At 33.7% G+C, this 15,521-nt stretch overlaps 1 protein-coding gene across 3 annotated transcripts in view; it reads right to left on the bottom strand.

The window, feature by feature from the left end:
- Window positions 1-14,148, bottom strand: part of LOC145260347 (uncharacterized) — a 183,976-nt gene extending 169,828 nt beyond the window's left edge. The window contains exon 1 of one of the 3 annotated variants that reach the window (XM_080118274.1): window positions 12,107-14,148. In XM_080118274.1, the coding sequence (XP_079974400.1) occupies window positions 12,107-13,258 (1,152 nt within the window). In that variant the 5' untranslated portion in view covers window positions 13,259-14,148. The remainder of the gene's footprint in view (window positions 1-12,106) is intronic. The other 2 variants (XM_080118273.1, XM_080118272.1) reach the window with 2 other exon arrangements.
- Window positions 14,149-15,521: the final 1,373 nt, after the last annotated feature.

Genomic DNA, 15,521 nt, shown 5'->3' with positions numbered 1-15,521 from the left:
AAAAACGAAAAATAAATAAAAATTAAACATAGTAATGACATTTAATTGGCATCAAGAAAATTAGAAATATTTGTACCTATTTTCCAAAAACGATTTAAAAAATTTTTTTAAAAATTAATTCATCATTGTTGGTACTTATAATAAAATAAATATTTATTGATTTTAAACTACCAGTAAAACTAAAAATTGATATATCACCCACCCCTGACACACACACAAGTGTATTTTTACGTTTTCAAAAATATATGCATTTATTACATGGGTATTTATCGTAATCCAAAAATGAAAAAACAAAATAATAACTCAATATTTAAAAATGTAAATTGGAATATTTTATCGTATCATAATTTAGAACAGAATCGGTAATTGAGTCGGAATGAGGGAAAATATTGGAACCGTCCCATCACTAATATAAACATTCTTATGCTGTTATGCCCCAGAATGAACATCCACTAATCAACATACATTTCTATGGTTACTGACTAATGAGAACACAAGTATTCACTTTATGACTATTCACGGTTTCCATGTGAACATATAAAAATCATTAGACTTATAACTGACATGATTATTTTCAATTCAATAATAATTTCTACAAGCAAAATGTTGGTTTTTCTATGGGTAGTCCTCCTAGTGGAATTACCTTGCCTTTTCTTAGAATTCCTAGAATCTGGCCCTTTCAAGTTCAGATTACCTTCAAACACAGAATACTATAGATATATTGATAACATTTTAATTTTTCTTTCTGAAAAACCTGCACATAGAGAATATTAAAAACAAATTAGATTCAGTCGAACCCTCCATAAAGTTTGCCTACGAAACAGAGAACAATCATTCAATACCATTTCTAGACATAAAAAAAAAGTTCACCGCAAAACTACACATAAAAATGATTCCATACATTTCTACTAACACCATAGAAACAGGCATGATAATTGGTTTCATTCTGTGTGCATAAGTCCAAAATTTACAGTTCAGAGTATCTGGACGAAGAATTCAAATACATCACAAAAGCCTTGAAAACATTGCAATACCCCAAATATTTTATAATAAATGCAAAGTAAAAAAAAGACACACAAATATTTTCGAGAATCAATACGCAAAAATCATATACACCAAACACTTCTCTCATAAACAGACACCTTCTTTTACCTACTTACACCAATAATACAATAATTTGCAACACTCTAAACAAACTAGGAATTCCAATAATACAAACCACATCATAAACTATAAAACAAACATTAAAAACAAAAAAAACATTTCCAACACAAACCTTTTTCAAATACAGCCATATATATTTCCCAGGTCTTAGTTGCCATCATATATACATCGGTGAAACTCAATGTAGATTAGAGATAAGGCTCAATAAACACAAAAGAGAAAAAAGAAATAGCAATTTTCATTCATTGTGGCATGATCATTCTTTAAACTTCACACAAACAAAAATCCTAAATCCTAAGTCAGCACTTATCGCAAACTCAAACAGAGCGGAAGTTGCTACAATTTATCATCTTTAATAAGTAAACTCATATTCAAAGAACAAAATTGAAATTTAGATGCAGGTTATCTCACATTGTAAAAATATTAATATATATGATATCACTGATTCCACGTTTTTTGAAATAACAATGACTTGTTGACCATCTTACAATTTATTCCTTTAAAGACATTCAAAATTCTTGACAGCACGTGTTTCATAGCACAAAATTCAATTACATTGAGCTTCATAAATTAAGGATTGGTATAAAGAAAAGGAGAAATATAATTGAAAAACAAAAAAAAAAAAAACATATTTCCACACCAATCTATATATCTATAAAAGTGAAATTATCTCTGTATGGGTGTACATTTTCCTACCAAACTACTCTGTCAATTTTCAGTTTACAGATTCGGGATTTGACATAAGGGGTATTGAGATTTGGGAAAATCTTTTTAATCAGTTTTCAGCCAGAAATTTAGCTGTCAAAGTTTAACGATTTCACCTTTGAAAACTCTACCAAACTCCTCCGCCAATGTTTGGTCTAACCACTTGAAATTTTAGATGTAGGTTCATTGGAAATGGATCAAACATTTTAACTTGTTTTGAGCCCAAAATAATAAATGTTAACAGGTCAAAATTGGGGTCAAAGTTAAAAAACATTTGACCTCTTAACCAATTTTTGGTCTAAACATTTGAAATTTTACATAAAGTGTATTCAGACATAGGGAAAGCTTTTTAATCGGTTTTTGGTCAAAAATTTGGCTAACAAGGGGTCAAAATATAAAAGATTTTACTTTTGTGGTCTCTAGCAAACTATTCAGCAAATTTTGGGTATATATATATATATATATATATATATATATATATATATATAAAGCTGAACGTCTACGTGTGTATCTGGTCACAAATAGGCTCCTATATGGTTGACTATTTTAAAAAAATGATCACATATAATGATAGAAGATGTATCGAGAGACAGGAATGGGTATGTTTGATCTGGCATAATGATGATTCATTAAAATTGTGGGGTCTGCGTACATGCCTGGTCCACAAAGTATGGAAATAAAAAATTTTAAAATTAGAAAAAAACGTTTACAAGTGTTTTTCATATAGATGTACATAAGAATACTTTGATAAGTATGTTTTAACTTAAATAGGGATGGTATAATAAAATTGTGGCGTCTGCGTTTACACCTGGCCTCCATAGAATGGAAATAGGCACAAACTTTAATAAAGACTTTTCATATCTATCTGCGTAAGTATACTTTGATAATTATGTTTCAGTTTTTAGAAATATGGTATAATAAAATTATGGGGTGTTCGTTCGTGCCTGACCTCCATAGAATAGAAATATGTTACAAAGTTTAACAAGGTTTTTTAATATAGATCCACAGAATATTGTGATAAGTGTTTCAGTGTGAACAGGTATGGTATAATAAATTATGGGGCTTATCTATTTTATTTTTAATTTATCATATTTTGCTTTTGTTTTGATACCCCCAAATTTACAAACCTTCCTTTTAATAACCTATCATACTTTCATAAATCAGAGTCCATTTTCTGTAGGCTGTTTTTGAAACCAGTCAACGACGGGTACTTTTGCTAGTATACATATATATTATATAAAAGTCACTTTTTGTGTGTGTGTGTGTGTGTGCCTTCCTCATAGGTTCCCAAACGGCTGAACTTACCTTTTGCAAATCTCACATAAAAGTAATTTATATGTCTGGCAGTGTTCTTAGATATGTATTTTACAGGAATTCATTTGATAAGTATCGAAAATCAAAAAAGTCTGATCCTAAAAATAGTTTTTCCTTATAGATAAAAAAGAATAATTTTTATACATTACATCAGCAAGGGAGATAATAAAATCTTAGTAAATGATTTCTTCTTAAGAAAAAGTATTCTTGACATCTGGAGATATGGCTTAGTGATAGTGCTTCTAGTTCAAGCCCAGGTGTACCTCACCATTTTATTTTAATTTTTTATTATTAACGAATTCGATTTACACTAAAAGAAGAGGTACCATTAAAAATATTACCACAAATCATTTCTTCATTTGCATATTTTAAAACTAAATATTAATCAGAAGTGACTTTTCCAGAGCATTCAATGTCAAGCCCAAATATCATAATGAACATTATTATTATTATTATTTATTTTATTGTTTTTTTGCGAATTAGTCCACAGGGCAAATTATTCCTCATAATATATAATAATCAATAGAGGATTAATTCTATAATAATACATACGCAAGTTGGATAAATTAAAATATCGTGTTTAAGCATATTGTATAACCGGGCAATGCCGGGCCTCCAGCTAGTACATTATAGATAGATATATAGTTTATATCTATATAGATTTATTTTAACTTTAAATCATTGAAGCCCCCAAACATGAGATTAATTGACTGACAACGAAGGACTCGGGACTAAAAGTTATTTTTTTAATTTAGTTTCAAAGGTTGAAAACCTTCCAACGGTTGTAGATTCGATCCCTCGTTCAGGATGGATGCATGTCTAGGCATACTGAAGAACTATGATACAGCGGAACAGTCTGTCTGTGGATCACTATTTAAGCCTCTTCCTTGGGCCAAGCACTGTCATTAAATGATTCCATCAATTGCTTGCTTAGCGTAACACAATGCTCTTTGTAAATAAACATACAAATTGAACACTGTAAAAAAGCAGCGGTCAAATGTTTGTATAAATAGACATTTGATGATATCATTTGCGGGCACCATTCCCATTGGCCAGAAGTTAGAACTGCTGTCTGTCAACTAGATGGTTGTAGGTTCAATCCCTGGTTCATGATGGGTGCTAGTCTAGCCACACTGAAGAGCTGTGATACAGTGAATCAGTCAGTCTGTGGATGATGACACACACACATATATATATATATATATATATATATATATAAAATCTATATTCCAAATTTCAAGATGTTGACCACCTTACTGTTTATTTCTTTAAGTATGTTAAAATGTTCAATTCTTGGCAGCACCCGTTTCATCGCGCAGAATCAATCATGTAATTATTAAGTAAAAATTTTTATCTATTCTGCCCTTAACTCATCAGAAGAAAAGGAATTCATCAACTTTCAAAGAAAATAAAGGAATATGGGCATGATTACAAAATCTGAACTCTGAATCTTTTATTATGCCATCTTTGAATTTTAATGTTATTAAAATTCAAAGATCGCGTAACAAAAGAAAAACAATTGCAACTTCTCTTCCGATTTTGACTAAAGTTAACACCTTATACAGCCTAACATCACAAGTCCATTTGAGAAGTTTTATTACCAAACAAGCAGAAAGACCCAGCATATAAAAATCAATAGTAGGTTCTTTGATATGACAAAGGTGTGTTCAAAATGAATGTTTCCGCTTAAAGGACAACTGAACTATGAGACTTGACTTTTTCATTTTAAACTTAAATTCAAGCCATTATCAATGCACAAGCAGAAAGGCCAGGCATATAAAATCAACAGTAGGTTCTTTTATGACAGGGGCGTGTTTGAAATGAATGTTTCTGTTTAGAGCACAACTGAAGCATGATACTTGACTTTTTCATTTTAAACCTTAATTCGAGTCATAATATATCAAATATAGAGCCAGGTACGTCCTAGGATGGAGTAGTGTTGCCACATTTGGGCAGGAGCTGCTAGAAAGGACTTATCCTGCCTTGATAGAGTTCAAAATAGACTTTGTAGTCTGGTAGGGGATGTCCTTTTCTCTTCCCTGCAACCTCTTTCTCACAGAAGAGATGTTGCGAGTTTGTCTCTGTTTTATTGTTATTTTCATGGCAAGTGTTCGGCTGAGCTCCAATCTATGGTCCCTCCCCTTCATCAAACTTTCACAAGAAACACCCGTCTAGCAGAAAACACTATCATTAATTTCCCCCACTCTTTATCTGTGCCTAAACCTAAACGTAGCTTCCATGAACAAAGCTTCTTTCTTAAAACTGCATGCCTATGGAATTGTCTTCCGTTTTCCTGCTTTCCATTTGACTACAACATGGTTGTCTTTAAGTCTAACGTAAACAAGTTTTTGATGAGCCATTCCATATAAGTTAACAAATTTACCGAATTTCCATTACTAACGATTACTATATTGTCCAATTTCTACTGTACACTCTTTAATCCTTACCCTCGAGTGGCTTTTTGGCTTTGATAAGTGGTGATGCCTATGTAAAAAAAAAAAAAAAATAAATTTTTTTTTAAATAATAATTTTATAAAATCAACAGTAGATTCTCTACAGTGCAATGTAGACTACAATGTATTGTGAACTAAGTCGCTGCGGGAAGGCATGTGAAGCATTTTATTTCCATTCGTCCCAATCCCCTTTCTTAGAAATTGCAACGTTAATTCTCAGTTGCCATTACTCCAACAAGAACTCCAACTCATAGCGGTCAAGATGTCATCGATTGGTCAAACAGAAAATTTACTGTGTTATGTTTAAAGCACCCGGTTTTATATATATTTTCATCATGTTCTTACTTATTTGAAGTCGGTACTTGTATAGTTTAATCAAGACATTAAAAAATAAAAATATCGAAAAAAGTTTAAATTGTACGTATCCATTATGGAATGAAGTTCTCCGGAAAAATATTTCACTTAATTTCATCAAGTAGTTTTTGTTTTACAGCGAAAAACAATTTGTTATGATACCAAGCAAACAGTTCGATTTTTAGGAAGAAAAGCTAGTATTAAAGATGGGGAGGGAGTGTCGGTGCTTTAACTGGAGTTATCTCCCATGACGTTTCTAAACTCCAAACAAAAATTAAGAAAAAATCCAAGATGTCTGCCTTCAACGCGCTCTCATAAAAACATGTTTTTCTGCTGTAAAAAAAAAAACACTCGATCAAATTAAATGAAATCTTTTTGGGGAGATCTTCAGTTCAAAACGGATACGTACAAATATAACCTTTTTCGATATTTTCATTTTTTAATGTCCTGATTAAACTGTACAAGTACCTTGAAGTTTTCTAAATACTTCTACCAAATAAATTGCATGCGGCAATGTTTTTTTTTATTTTTTTACACAGTGGTCACCACTTATCAAGGCCCGGAAGCCAATCAGGGATAAGGGTTATTGCAAGTACATTATGTTAGTGTGGAGATTTGATGAAGTGTTTACTTAAGGGGGCGGTTCTGTTGTGAGAACTCACCCATGTACCAGATATGAACTCTTCCAAACCATATAACTAGATAGCGAGGTATTGTTGTATATTAACACTCTCGGACTTGTCAAGTAACCTATGCAAGGAGATTATTATTATTATTATTATTATTATAGAGATGTAGATGTTTTGAAATAAATGTATATATATATATATATATATAAATATAATTTGTGTCTTTTGGATTGGTTGGTTGGTTGTTTTTGTTTTACAGCATATTAACCCTTTTCAGGTTATTTAATGCCAAATCCAGTTATTTTAAAGAAAAACTTTTTAAGAGAATTTTTTTTTTTTCAAGTTGGTTTCTATTTAACCCATAGTTGGGACCCTAACAGGTACTACCACTCCGGATCAGGGTGGACCTGGGAGCAATGGCAATTAAAGGGTGGCTCCACACTCCCCAAAGTCTGCAAGTTGGGGTCTCACTATCGGATATAGTTTAAGGTCATACCCAGGACCTTCACGTCTTTTGGAAGGACAAATTTTGGATACACGGCAGCATGAAAGAAATATATGTCAAAGAGTTATGACTTAAAACAAGGTATGTGTCCTTTGCTGGTATCCCCATAGCAAATGTTATTCGTCCCGTTAACCCTGCATTAGTCACCTGGGTGTTCCAAACATGGTTAGTCCCATGGGGTGTAAAAACACCCCAATACAAAAATGCTTCTGTTAGTGTTATTATTTTGTAAAATATAGTTCTCCTACTGGTTGAGGATATATCTACAGTCCTTGTTGAACAGTTTGAATCACTTGTATCTTGTTGATATTAATATAAAATAATACAATAAAATAATTTATAAAACTAAGGGGAAAAAGTCAGATATTACATTAGCTTAGTTCATAATTACAAGACTGAAAAAGTAATAAATTGTAAATAAAATAATAATCCCATCAAAATTTATGATAAAGAAAACACCAAAACATATTAATTCCATATTAAATATTACAGAATAAACTAATGATACATAATATGCGTTTATATCTATAATATTCATTCCCACTGGAAAAATACAAAAATATATAAATCATATCTGCGTTTGTCAGCTAGGGTGACTGGACACCCCCAGAAGGACAAAGTGACGTCAACCTCCAAGGAAAACTGAGATACAACTGCGCCATACCACATGTGCTATAGACTCACTGAATCAGGAGAGTACTGAGAAGGAGGAAACGAAATAAGTTGCCAACAAGGAATTATGAGCACTTACGTAAAATTGGAGTAACAAAACACCTCATGGGACTAATGCAAGGTTAAAGAATTGTCTTTCAAATTTTAATCGTCCGATTGTGAGTGTCTGAGTTTATATGGGCCTTCCAGAAGTTGTTGGAACAGTACAACAAGTGCATTGCAGCTGGAGGAGATTACTTTGAAGGGGACTCATATACACAGATGAACGTTATAGCTTAGAGATGTAAGGGCAACTGTGCATGTAATTGTGAGGCAAGGGTTGCACAATCTCCAACCCCACCTCTCCTGAATCGGCACTCTTTGAGTCCAGTGGCAAGGAGAAGTCCAGGACAACTGAAAACAATGCCGAGATAAGCGGAGAGTACATACAGCACCTGGAAGTCCCAAATGGTCACCCAGGCTCATCATTGCTTAACTTTGATGATCTGATGGGAAGCGGCGTGTCAAATGTAATTATGCTGCACCCCTCTATACTACAACCATATCTAGAATCATCAGATGGAGGCCGACTGCAATATACATTAAAAACAGAAAGAAACAATCAATAAATGATGTTGCATTTAAAAGTTAATTGCAAGTACAATATTACAAGATGCCTTCAATAAGTCCCCAATTTTTTCGTGTGGACACTTTTATTGATAGTGCATGCATGAAACTCTAGCCCCCTTCAAAGTAATCTCCTCCGGCTACAATGCACTTGTTGTACTGCTCCAACAATTCTGGAAGGCCCCATAAAAGTCCTCTTGTATGTGAGCATGTCAATGACCCTCGTCACAGGCTCTTTTATCTCCTTAATTGCCTCATAATGAAAGCCTCTAAGGTGTTTCTTGAGCTTAGGGAATAATCAAGTCACAGGGAGCAAGGTGTGAAATATAGGAAGAGTGAGGAACTGTCTTGATGCCTATCTGGGTAAAATAATCTGTGACAACGATGGGGTTGTAGACTAATGCATTCATGCAAATCTTTTGCATCTTCATTCTTCACAAATAACTGTGTGTACAGTATCCACACTGACATCAAACTGTGCACTTATTGTCTCTGTAAACACATGACAGGCCTTATGCATGGAATTCTTTATTTGGCCAATCAACTCTGCTGCTCTGACGTTCTTACTCTTCACACACCTCTCGTCATCCTTCACAGACTCCCCGCCTTCCTTGAATCTCTTATGCCACTCAAAAACTGGTGCTTGATTCATGCAAGAGGGTCCAAAAGCTGTCTGAAGTATTCCATAAGTTTCTGTGTCATTTTTTTCAAGTTTAAAACAGAATTTTATTGCATATCATTCATCTAAAGTGTCCTCACATCCAGATTGCATTTTCGAAATTCACCAGCTGTGACAATCAGGCTTTAGTAAGATGTATTTCAATTCCTGCTGTAATTGTTCATTTGAACATGAAATCATAAAAATTGGTCAGTCATCTCATAAGATGTATAGCAATAAGATACTGGATTTTCAAGGGTCAACAACAATTTTAAATGCCTGTACAAAAAAGTCTGGAAACTTATTAAAGGCACTTCATAAATACAGAGGCAGAGATTATTGAACAAAGTTAGAAATATAAATCTTATCAACTCTGATTAATCATGAATCATGTCTTGTGGAGATGTGGTAACTGAATTGCAAAATGATTCCTATGAGCATTAAAAAGCAAAGGACTCTAATTGCTACACTCTCTCCTTCTCAACTTCATTGGAATTGCTTTCCTACTCACTCCTTCAAAGCAAGGAAGTTTTCACAGGAATGTGTGGCCTCAAGGTATTTTCAACCAATAAAAATCGTTTCAAAAACAAAAAACTTGATTATATGGAAATTGTGTTGCCACGCGCATTTAGGGTCTGCGCATTTTTGTGCACCTCAGAACTAAAAGTGATGATATACATGTGGTACCAGTGAATGCTGAAAAACATTTTAAGGGTTTGTGATTAAACGGTGTTACATTTGTGATCTCACACTTGGAGATCACATTTAACTTGTAATCCACCATAAGTATGGACAATAGTCCGTGGGAGTAGTAACAGGTTCCACAATATAAGATTAGGTACAGAGGGGTGGTATTGAACAAACTTAGAAACGTATATCTTATTAGTCATGAATCGTGTCTTGTGAGCATAATGTTCTCTTTTTCAGGTCAACTGGGTCAAAGTTCTTTTAAGGTCAGATTCGGAAGTAATGGTCTTTCTCATTCTGCTGCTTTGTAAAAGCTGTTTGCGGATGTTTAATCGAAATGTGGTTCCAGACGTCTTCTCGTTTAGAAGTTCCTCGTTTGACTCGTATTTCTCAAAAAAGCCTGCCAAAAGTTGGGTCGTTCCGATTGCTTGTCTTTAATGGACCCTTCCAAATGAGCCTTGCAGGGGTGAGCATCAACATAACAAAAAGGAAATGGAGTATGTCTTCTACAACCCATCTTCATCCCCAGAAAGCATGCAGAAAAACTATCCTACGATCTTCTGTGGAAACAGATTTTCTTGACATTTAATTTTTTTGTTGTTTAAAGAGGTTCATCTGAACAATTTATTGCAGTTCCATGAATCGACAATCACCAGAAATGTTGAAGAGTTATGCATACAAACTTCTGAAGATTCTGTTACCCATGAAACTGCAATCAAATGATAGGAAAAAAAGTTATTATTTTATAGCAATCTGTGTGCAGAGTTCTTTATTTTGGATTTTCAGTTGATTTTCAAGTTTTCTATATACATCTGTCTGTCTATTGCACTTTTTGTTGGAAACTATTGAGCTGATCTGGCTGAAATTTCGTATGAACATTTTTTATAAGGTGCAGCAAACTAAGTGTTATGGTATCCATTTAATGATCAGTTAGAGATTAGTCTCCATAATCCACATTTACTCTAGAAGTTTTCTCAGAAAATACTGGGCTGATCTGGCTGACATTTTGCGTGGACCTTTGTTATAAGGTGCAACAAATTAAGTATTATGGTATCTGTTTGATGTACAGGGATTGATAGGGACTAGTCACATTTACTCTACAAGTTTTCTCTGAAACTGCTGGTCGATTTTGTTGAAATTTTGTATGAACCTTTGTTGTGATAAGGTGCAATGAACTAAGTGTTATGGTATCCATTCAATGCACAGTTAAGGATTAATAGGGATTAGTATTTAATGCAAAAATGAACACATTGTAGTATGCAGGAAAGCAGCCCCATGGTGATGTGTTCCACGGACGGGAATCCCCTGCAAGTTACGCGAATATATTTGAATTTTATATTTAAACTTAAATTCCATCCATAAATAGCATACATCAATTACTTCAAAATTACTTTCGAATTTCGACGCGTCACGATATAAAAAACAAGTCGGTCATTTTACTCTATTACTGATTATTTTTTATGTATTAAGTAACTTAATACATAAAAAATAATCAGCAGGTGTTTATTTTGTGGACGTTTTAAATTCAAACGTAATTTTTAAGGTCTCAGTGACGAATAGAACAAGTTCAAACTTGGATTAAAGTTTAAAAACAAAAGCCAAGTATTAATGTTCATTTGCGTTCTGAAACTAAACAGCAATGTTCTTATATCTTTCTCTCGTATGAAAAAAACCTCAGGCATTTATTACTATAGATAACAAACCGAAAAAATGGTAAAGCAACAATGTTACCAAAGGCAAAAAGATAAGAGTACCGTATCTTGCCTTTGGTAACATTTAATACATTGAGTACTATTTAGTAACATTGAGTTGAGTACTACTCTATCTACTCAGATACGTTTTAACTTATTTTAAAGCGTTTATTTACTTTGAAACATACGTAGTAGTGCCAAGTTGAAAAGCTAAAACGACACTTAGATGGCGGACATGAGGCTGTCATTTTTAGAGTCCGGATAATCGCTCAAAAATCAAACGACATACTGATAACAATCCACCTAATTATTGTCATTGGCACATTTATTTTGTGGAATTCTATCAGTAGTTGGTTATATTTTCGATTTTTGAGCGATTATCGAGACACCAGCCTCATGTCCGTCATATTGTTGTTTTAACTTAGCAACTCGGCACTGTCTGTGTTCCAAAGTAAATAAACGCTTTAAAATAAATTAAAATACAAAACTTATCCAGGTAGGCAGAAAAGTAACTTATCTTGCATTGCGTAATATTTATTTATCATATATTCGTTTCCTGACCATTTTTTCGTTTTGTTATTTATACCGTGAAATGCCTGAAACCTCGTGTCAATATTTACATTTTTAAAATATCCTTATTTCAGATTTTTTTTTTTTTTTTTACTTACCTGTAGTTCCGAATTTCGACCAGATTGGTCCATCTCAATCTGCAATGGAGGGGGGCTACCATCACTACATACCGACGAAGGGGATGCCGCAGACACGAGGCCCTGTGCCACGGCGGCTGCAGCGGCAGCTGCGGAGACCGCACATGCCGACCCGGTAACGTAACCCGCATGGGGCACCAGCAGGGACCCCCCACCGTAGACGTCATAATCGCGGGTGCTAGGGACGGCCGAGTGATGTGCAGGTGGGGGTTGCAGGTGTTGGTGGAGCTGTGACGTTAAGGTCGGCACCCGGACCGACGATGATGATGACGACGACGACGAGGTCTGTGGTTGATGGTGTGGGGTTTGTTGTTGTTGTTGTTGTTGGGCCGTCAAGGGTGATCGGTTGAGGTGGTGCTGTGCCTGTTGGGTGGCTGTCGAGTTGCCGACCGCGACGACGCAAGCGGTCGACGATGAAGATGGGGACGGGGTTGAGGAGGACGATAAGGATGAGCAGGTGGGGACCACTGATGAAGATGGGGATGTTGAAGCGAGGTGAAACTGTGGATGGTTGGGGTGCTGCTGGAGGGAGGCGATGGACGAAATGGTGACCCCACCAGCGGCGGTGCCGTTATTGGAATTACCCCGAGGCTCACCTCCGCCGCTAGTCGTTACTATGCTACTGTTTGGGGTACTACTGTTTGTGTGTGCTGTGGTAGCAGTGATCGCAGCGTTGGCCCCACCTGACTGAGATGCAGACGATGAGGTCGGTTGTTGATGGTGTTGGTTCGGGGGCGACCCCGCCGGGAGTAGATGGTGATGATTATACAAATGTGGGGCCTGCTGCTGCTGGTGATGATGCTGGAGATGCTGCTGATGATGATGCTGTTGTTGTTGTGTTTTTTGTTGTTGGGAAGAAGTCTGTTGTTGGCCGGGTAGAAACACCCTCAACGGCTGGCCCGGCTGGCCCGGCTGGACAATCTGCAACTGTGAGAGGGCCTCTTTGACGCCGGCAGACACCGCCTTTTGTATAGCTTGTAATAACCATTCCACGTCGTCTGTGGGAAATGCGGCCATTTTTTTTTCTACAGTCGGTTTTACAAAGGAGGAGTAGGCGAAGTAGGAGGCAGACGCGAGGAAGGAGGTGGAGGGTCGAGACACGCACTCAGACATACGCGCATACACGCACACATACAAACACTTCCACACACAGACGCACAGAGAAAGGTGTTTGTTTTTACTTAAACAAATAAATAATCATAAGTTTAAGTTAATAAAGTATAAAAAAATATAATGGAATGTAATACAAAAGTTAAAATGATGCAAAATGCCGGCTCTTTAAATAATTTAACGCTCAAACCGAACATTGGAAACCCTTATATTTGTGTATGCTTAAGTTTAAACTTGTTCGAACTGGGGTTTTCTTTGAAGGCTGAATAAGGTCGTTAGGGCAAATCATAATTTTTTTTTTAAATATAGTGGACAGAAAATAAAACATTAAAAAAAGAAAATGAGAGAAAGTATACTTTTAGGTTTCTGATATAATAATAATAAAAAAAAAAGTCTGTCTGAAATCTATAGCGACCTGTAGAACTTAAGCCTGCTCAATACAGTACAGTACGCAACACAAAAGAAAAAAAAATCCGCACTCTAGTTAAATAATAATCATTAACTTAACTAACAATTAAGTTAAAATATTAATAATTAATTCAATAATTCGTATAATTCTTTAAAAGTCCCCCCTTTTTTTTTCAGGTTACAAAAAATCCATTTTTATTTTCCAATATTTTTTTCTGCATCAATAGATATAACACGTGTGGTTAGTTCCATATATATTTAATTATATCACCCTAATAATAATAATTATTATAATATATAAATTGTATCTAGCGTTGTTTTATACTTCGCTTAATGTATAAAATAATTAATAAATTCAAAATATTTTGAGAAAAAAATGAACACCAAACTTACAATTAGTCTAAAAATAATAATTCTTTAAAATATACATTACATAGACATCCATTTTAAAATTTGAAGTTGAAAGTTTTAAAATTATTTTCTCTGTAAAAGTAAAAATGGGATAAAAACAAAAAAAAATTAGTCGTAAATATTTAATTCATTAAATTGGTCAAATCGTAATTAAATTCGATCTAAATTGTAGAATTCGATATTTACGGGCCTGAGTTTTTTTTTAGAAGTGTAAAAAGTATTTTTCTATAAACATTTCAAAATGCCATTTATAAAAAATAAAAAATTTAAAAGAAAAACAGGAAATATTTTTAATGAATGAAAGTTTTAATGTGCACGTTAAGGAAGAAATATTAATGTTTATTTACGAAAAAATAGAGAAAATAAATTTGGGGGAATTTTGGCAATAATTTCTTTTTAATTAATGTTGATTATGTCAAAAATAGACAAATTAAAAAAAAATGTTTTCAAGGAATTATAAAAAGTAGTTTTTATTATTTATTGTATTTTTTATCAAGGTGTGATGATGAATAAAACTCCCTAAAGATTAAAAAAAAAAAAAAAAATGCTAAAAATATGGAAGCCGAAAAGTGTAAAAAATTCTCACACATAAAAAAAAATGTGAGGTTAGATAAAGATATTGTTTTAAAAAAAAAGGGGGAGGGGAGAGGAAATGACCATTTAAATGTGGGCTTCTGGGTCAAAAAAAAAAATCGTGATAATAGTAATAATTGAGCCGGAAAGAAAAGGGAAAGAAAAGAGAAGAAATAAATGAACAAAACAAAAAATAAACAGATCCTCACAGACTGCAAGAACCAATTAGAAAAATGTAAAAAAATGGGGGAAAAAATAAATAAATAAAAACAAATTCATTCATTCATTCATTCAGCAAATACGAAACCCGGTACCACAAAAAGGGATTTTTTTTAATGAACATTATTGAGTAAGCTATTAACAAAGAAAAAGTGGGGAAAAATAAATGAAAATAAACTGAAAAAACATTTTTTTTAAATATTTTTTAGTGTGACGAAAAATTTAAAAAAAAAAAAAAAAAATGATCCGATATAAACAAGGAAACACGGGAAAATTAAAAAATAAAACGAAACAAATATTTTTTAAAGTTAAATTTAGACAAAAAAAAAAATTTTAATACGCATATATATTTTTTAAATGCAAGAAAAATTGCCGTAAAAAGAATAAAATAAAATAAAGTTTTTTTTTCTTTTTTTGCTTATACCTTTTCCGCCTTCAAATAAAACATTCTCTTATAATTAATAACACAATAATAAATCAGCTAAACAGTGTTTTGTTATAACTTGTAAGATTGCCGGTCTTTTTAGCCTAAGTTTAGTTAAAGCGATCACATTTTAAAAAATTGTGGGTTTTTTTTTTAGTCGTAGTTAAGCGAGTTTTTAAATAAAATACTAAATACTATTCATTCATAAATAATTACAATAAAAAAAAGTGC

Source organism: Euprymna scolopes, chromosome 36 (assembly GCF_053919585.1).
Source record: "Euprymna scolopes isolate OS-2025 chromosome 36, ASM5391958v1, whole genome shotgun sequence".
NCBI classification, from domain to species: Eukaryota; Metazoa; Mollusca; class Cephalopoda; order Sepiida; family Sepiolidae; genus Euprymna; species Euprymna scolopes.
This window is presented reverse-complemented; position numbering and strand designations above follow the sequence as displayed.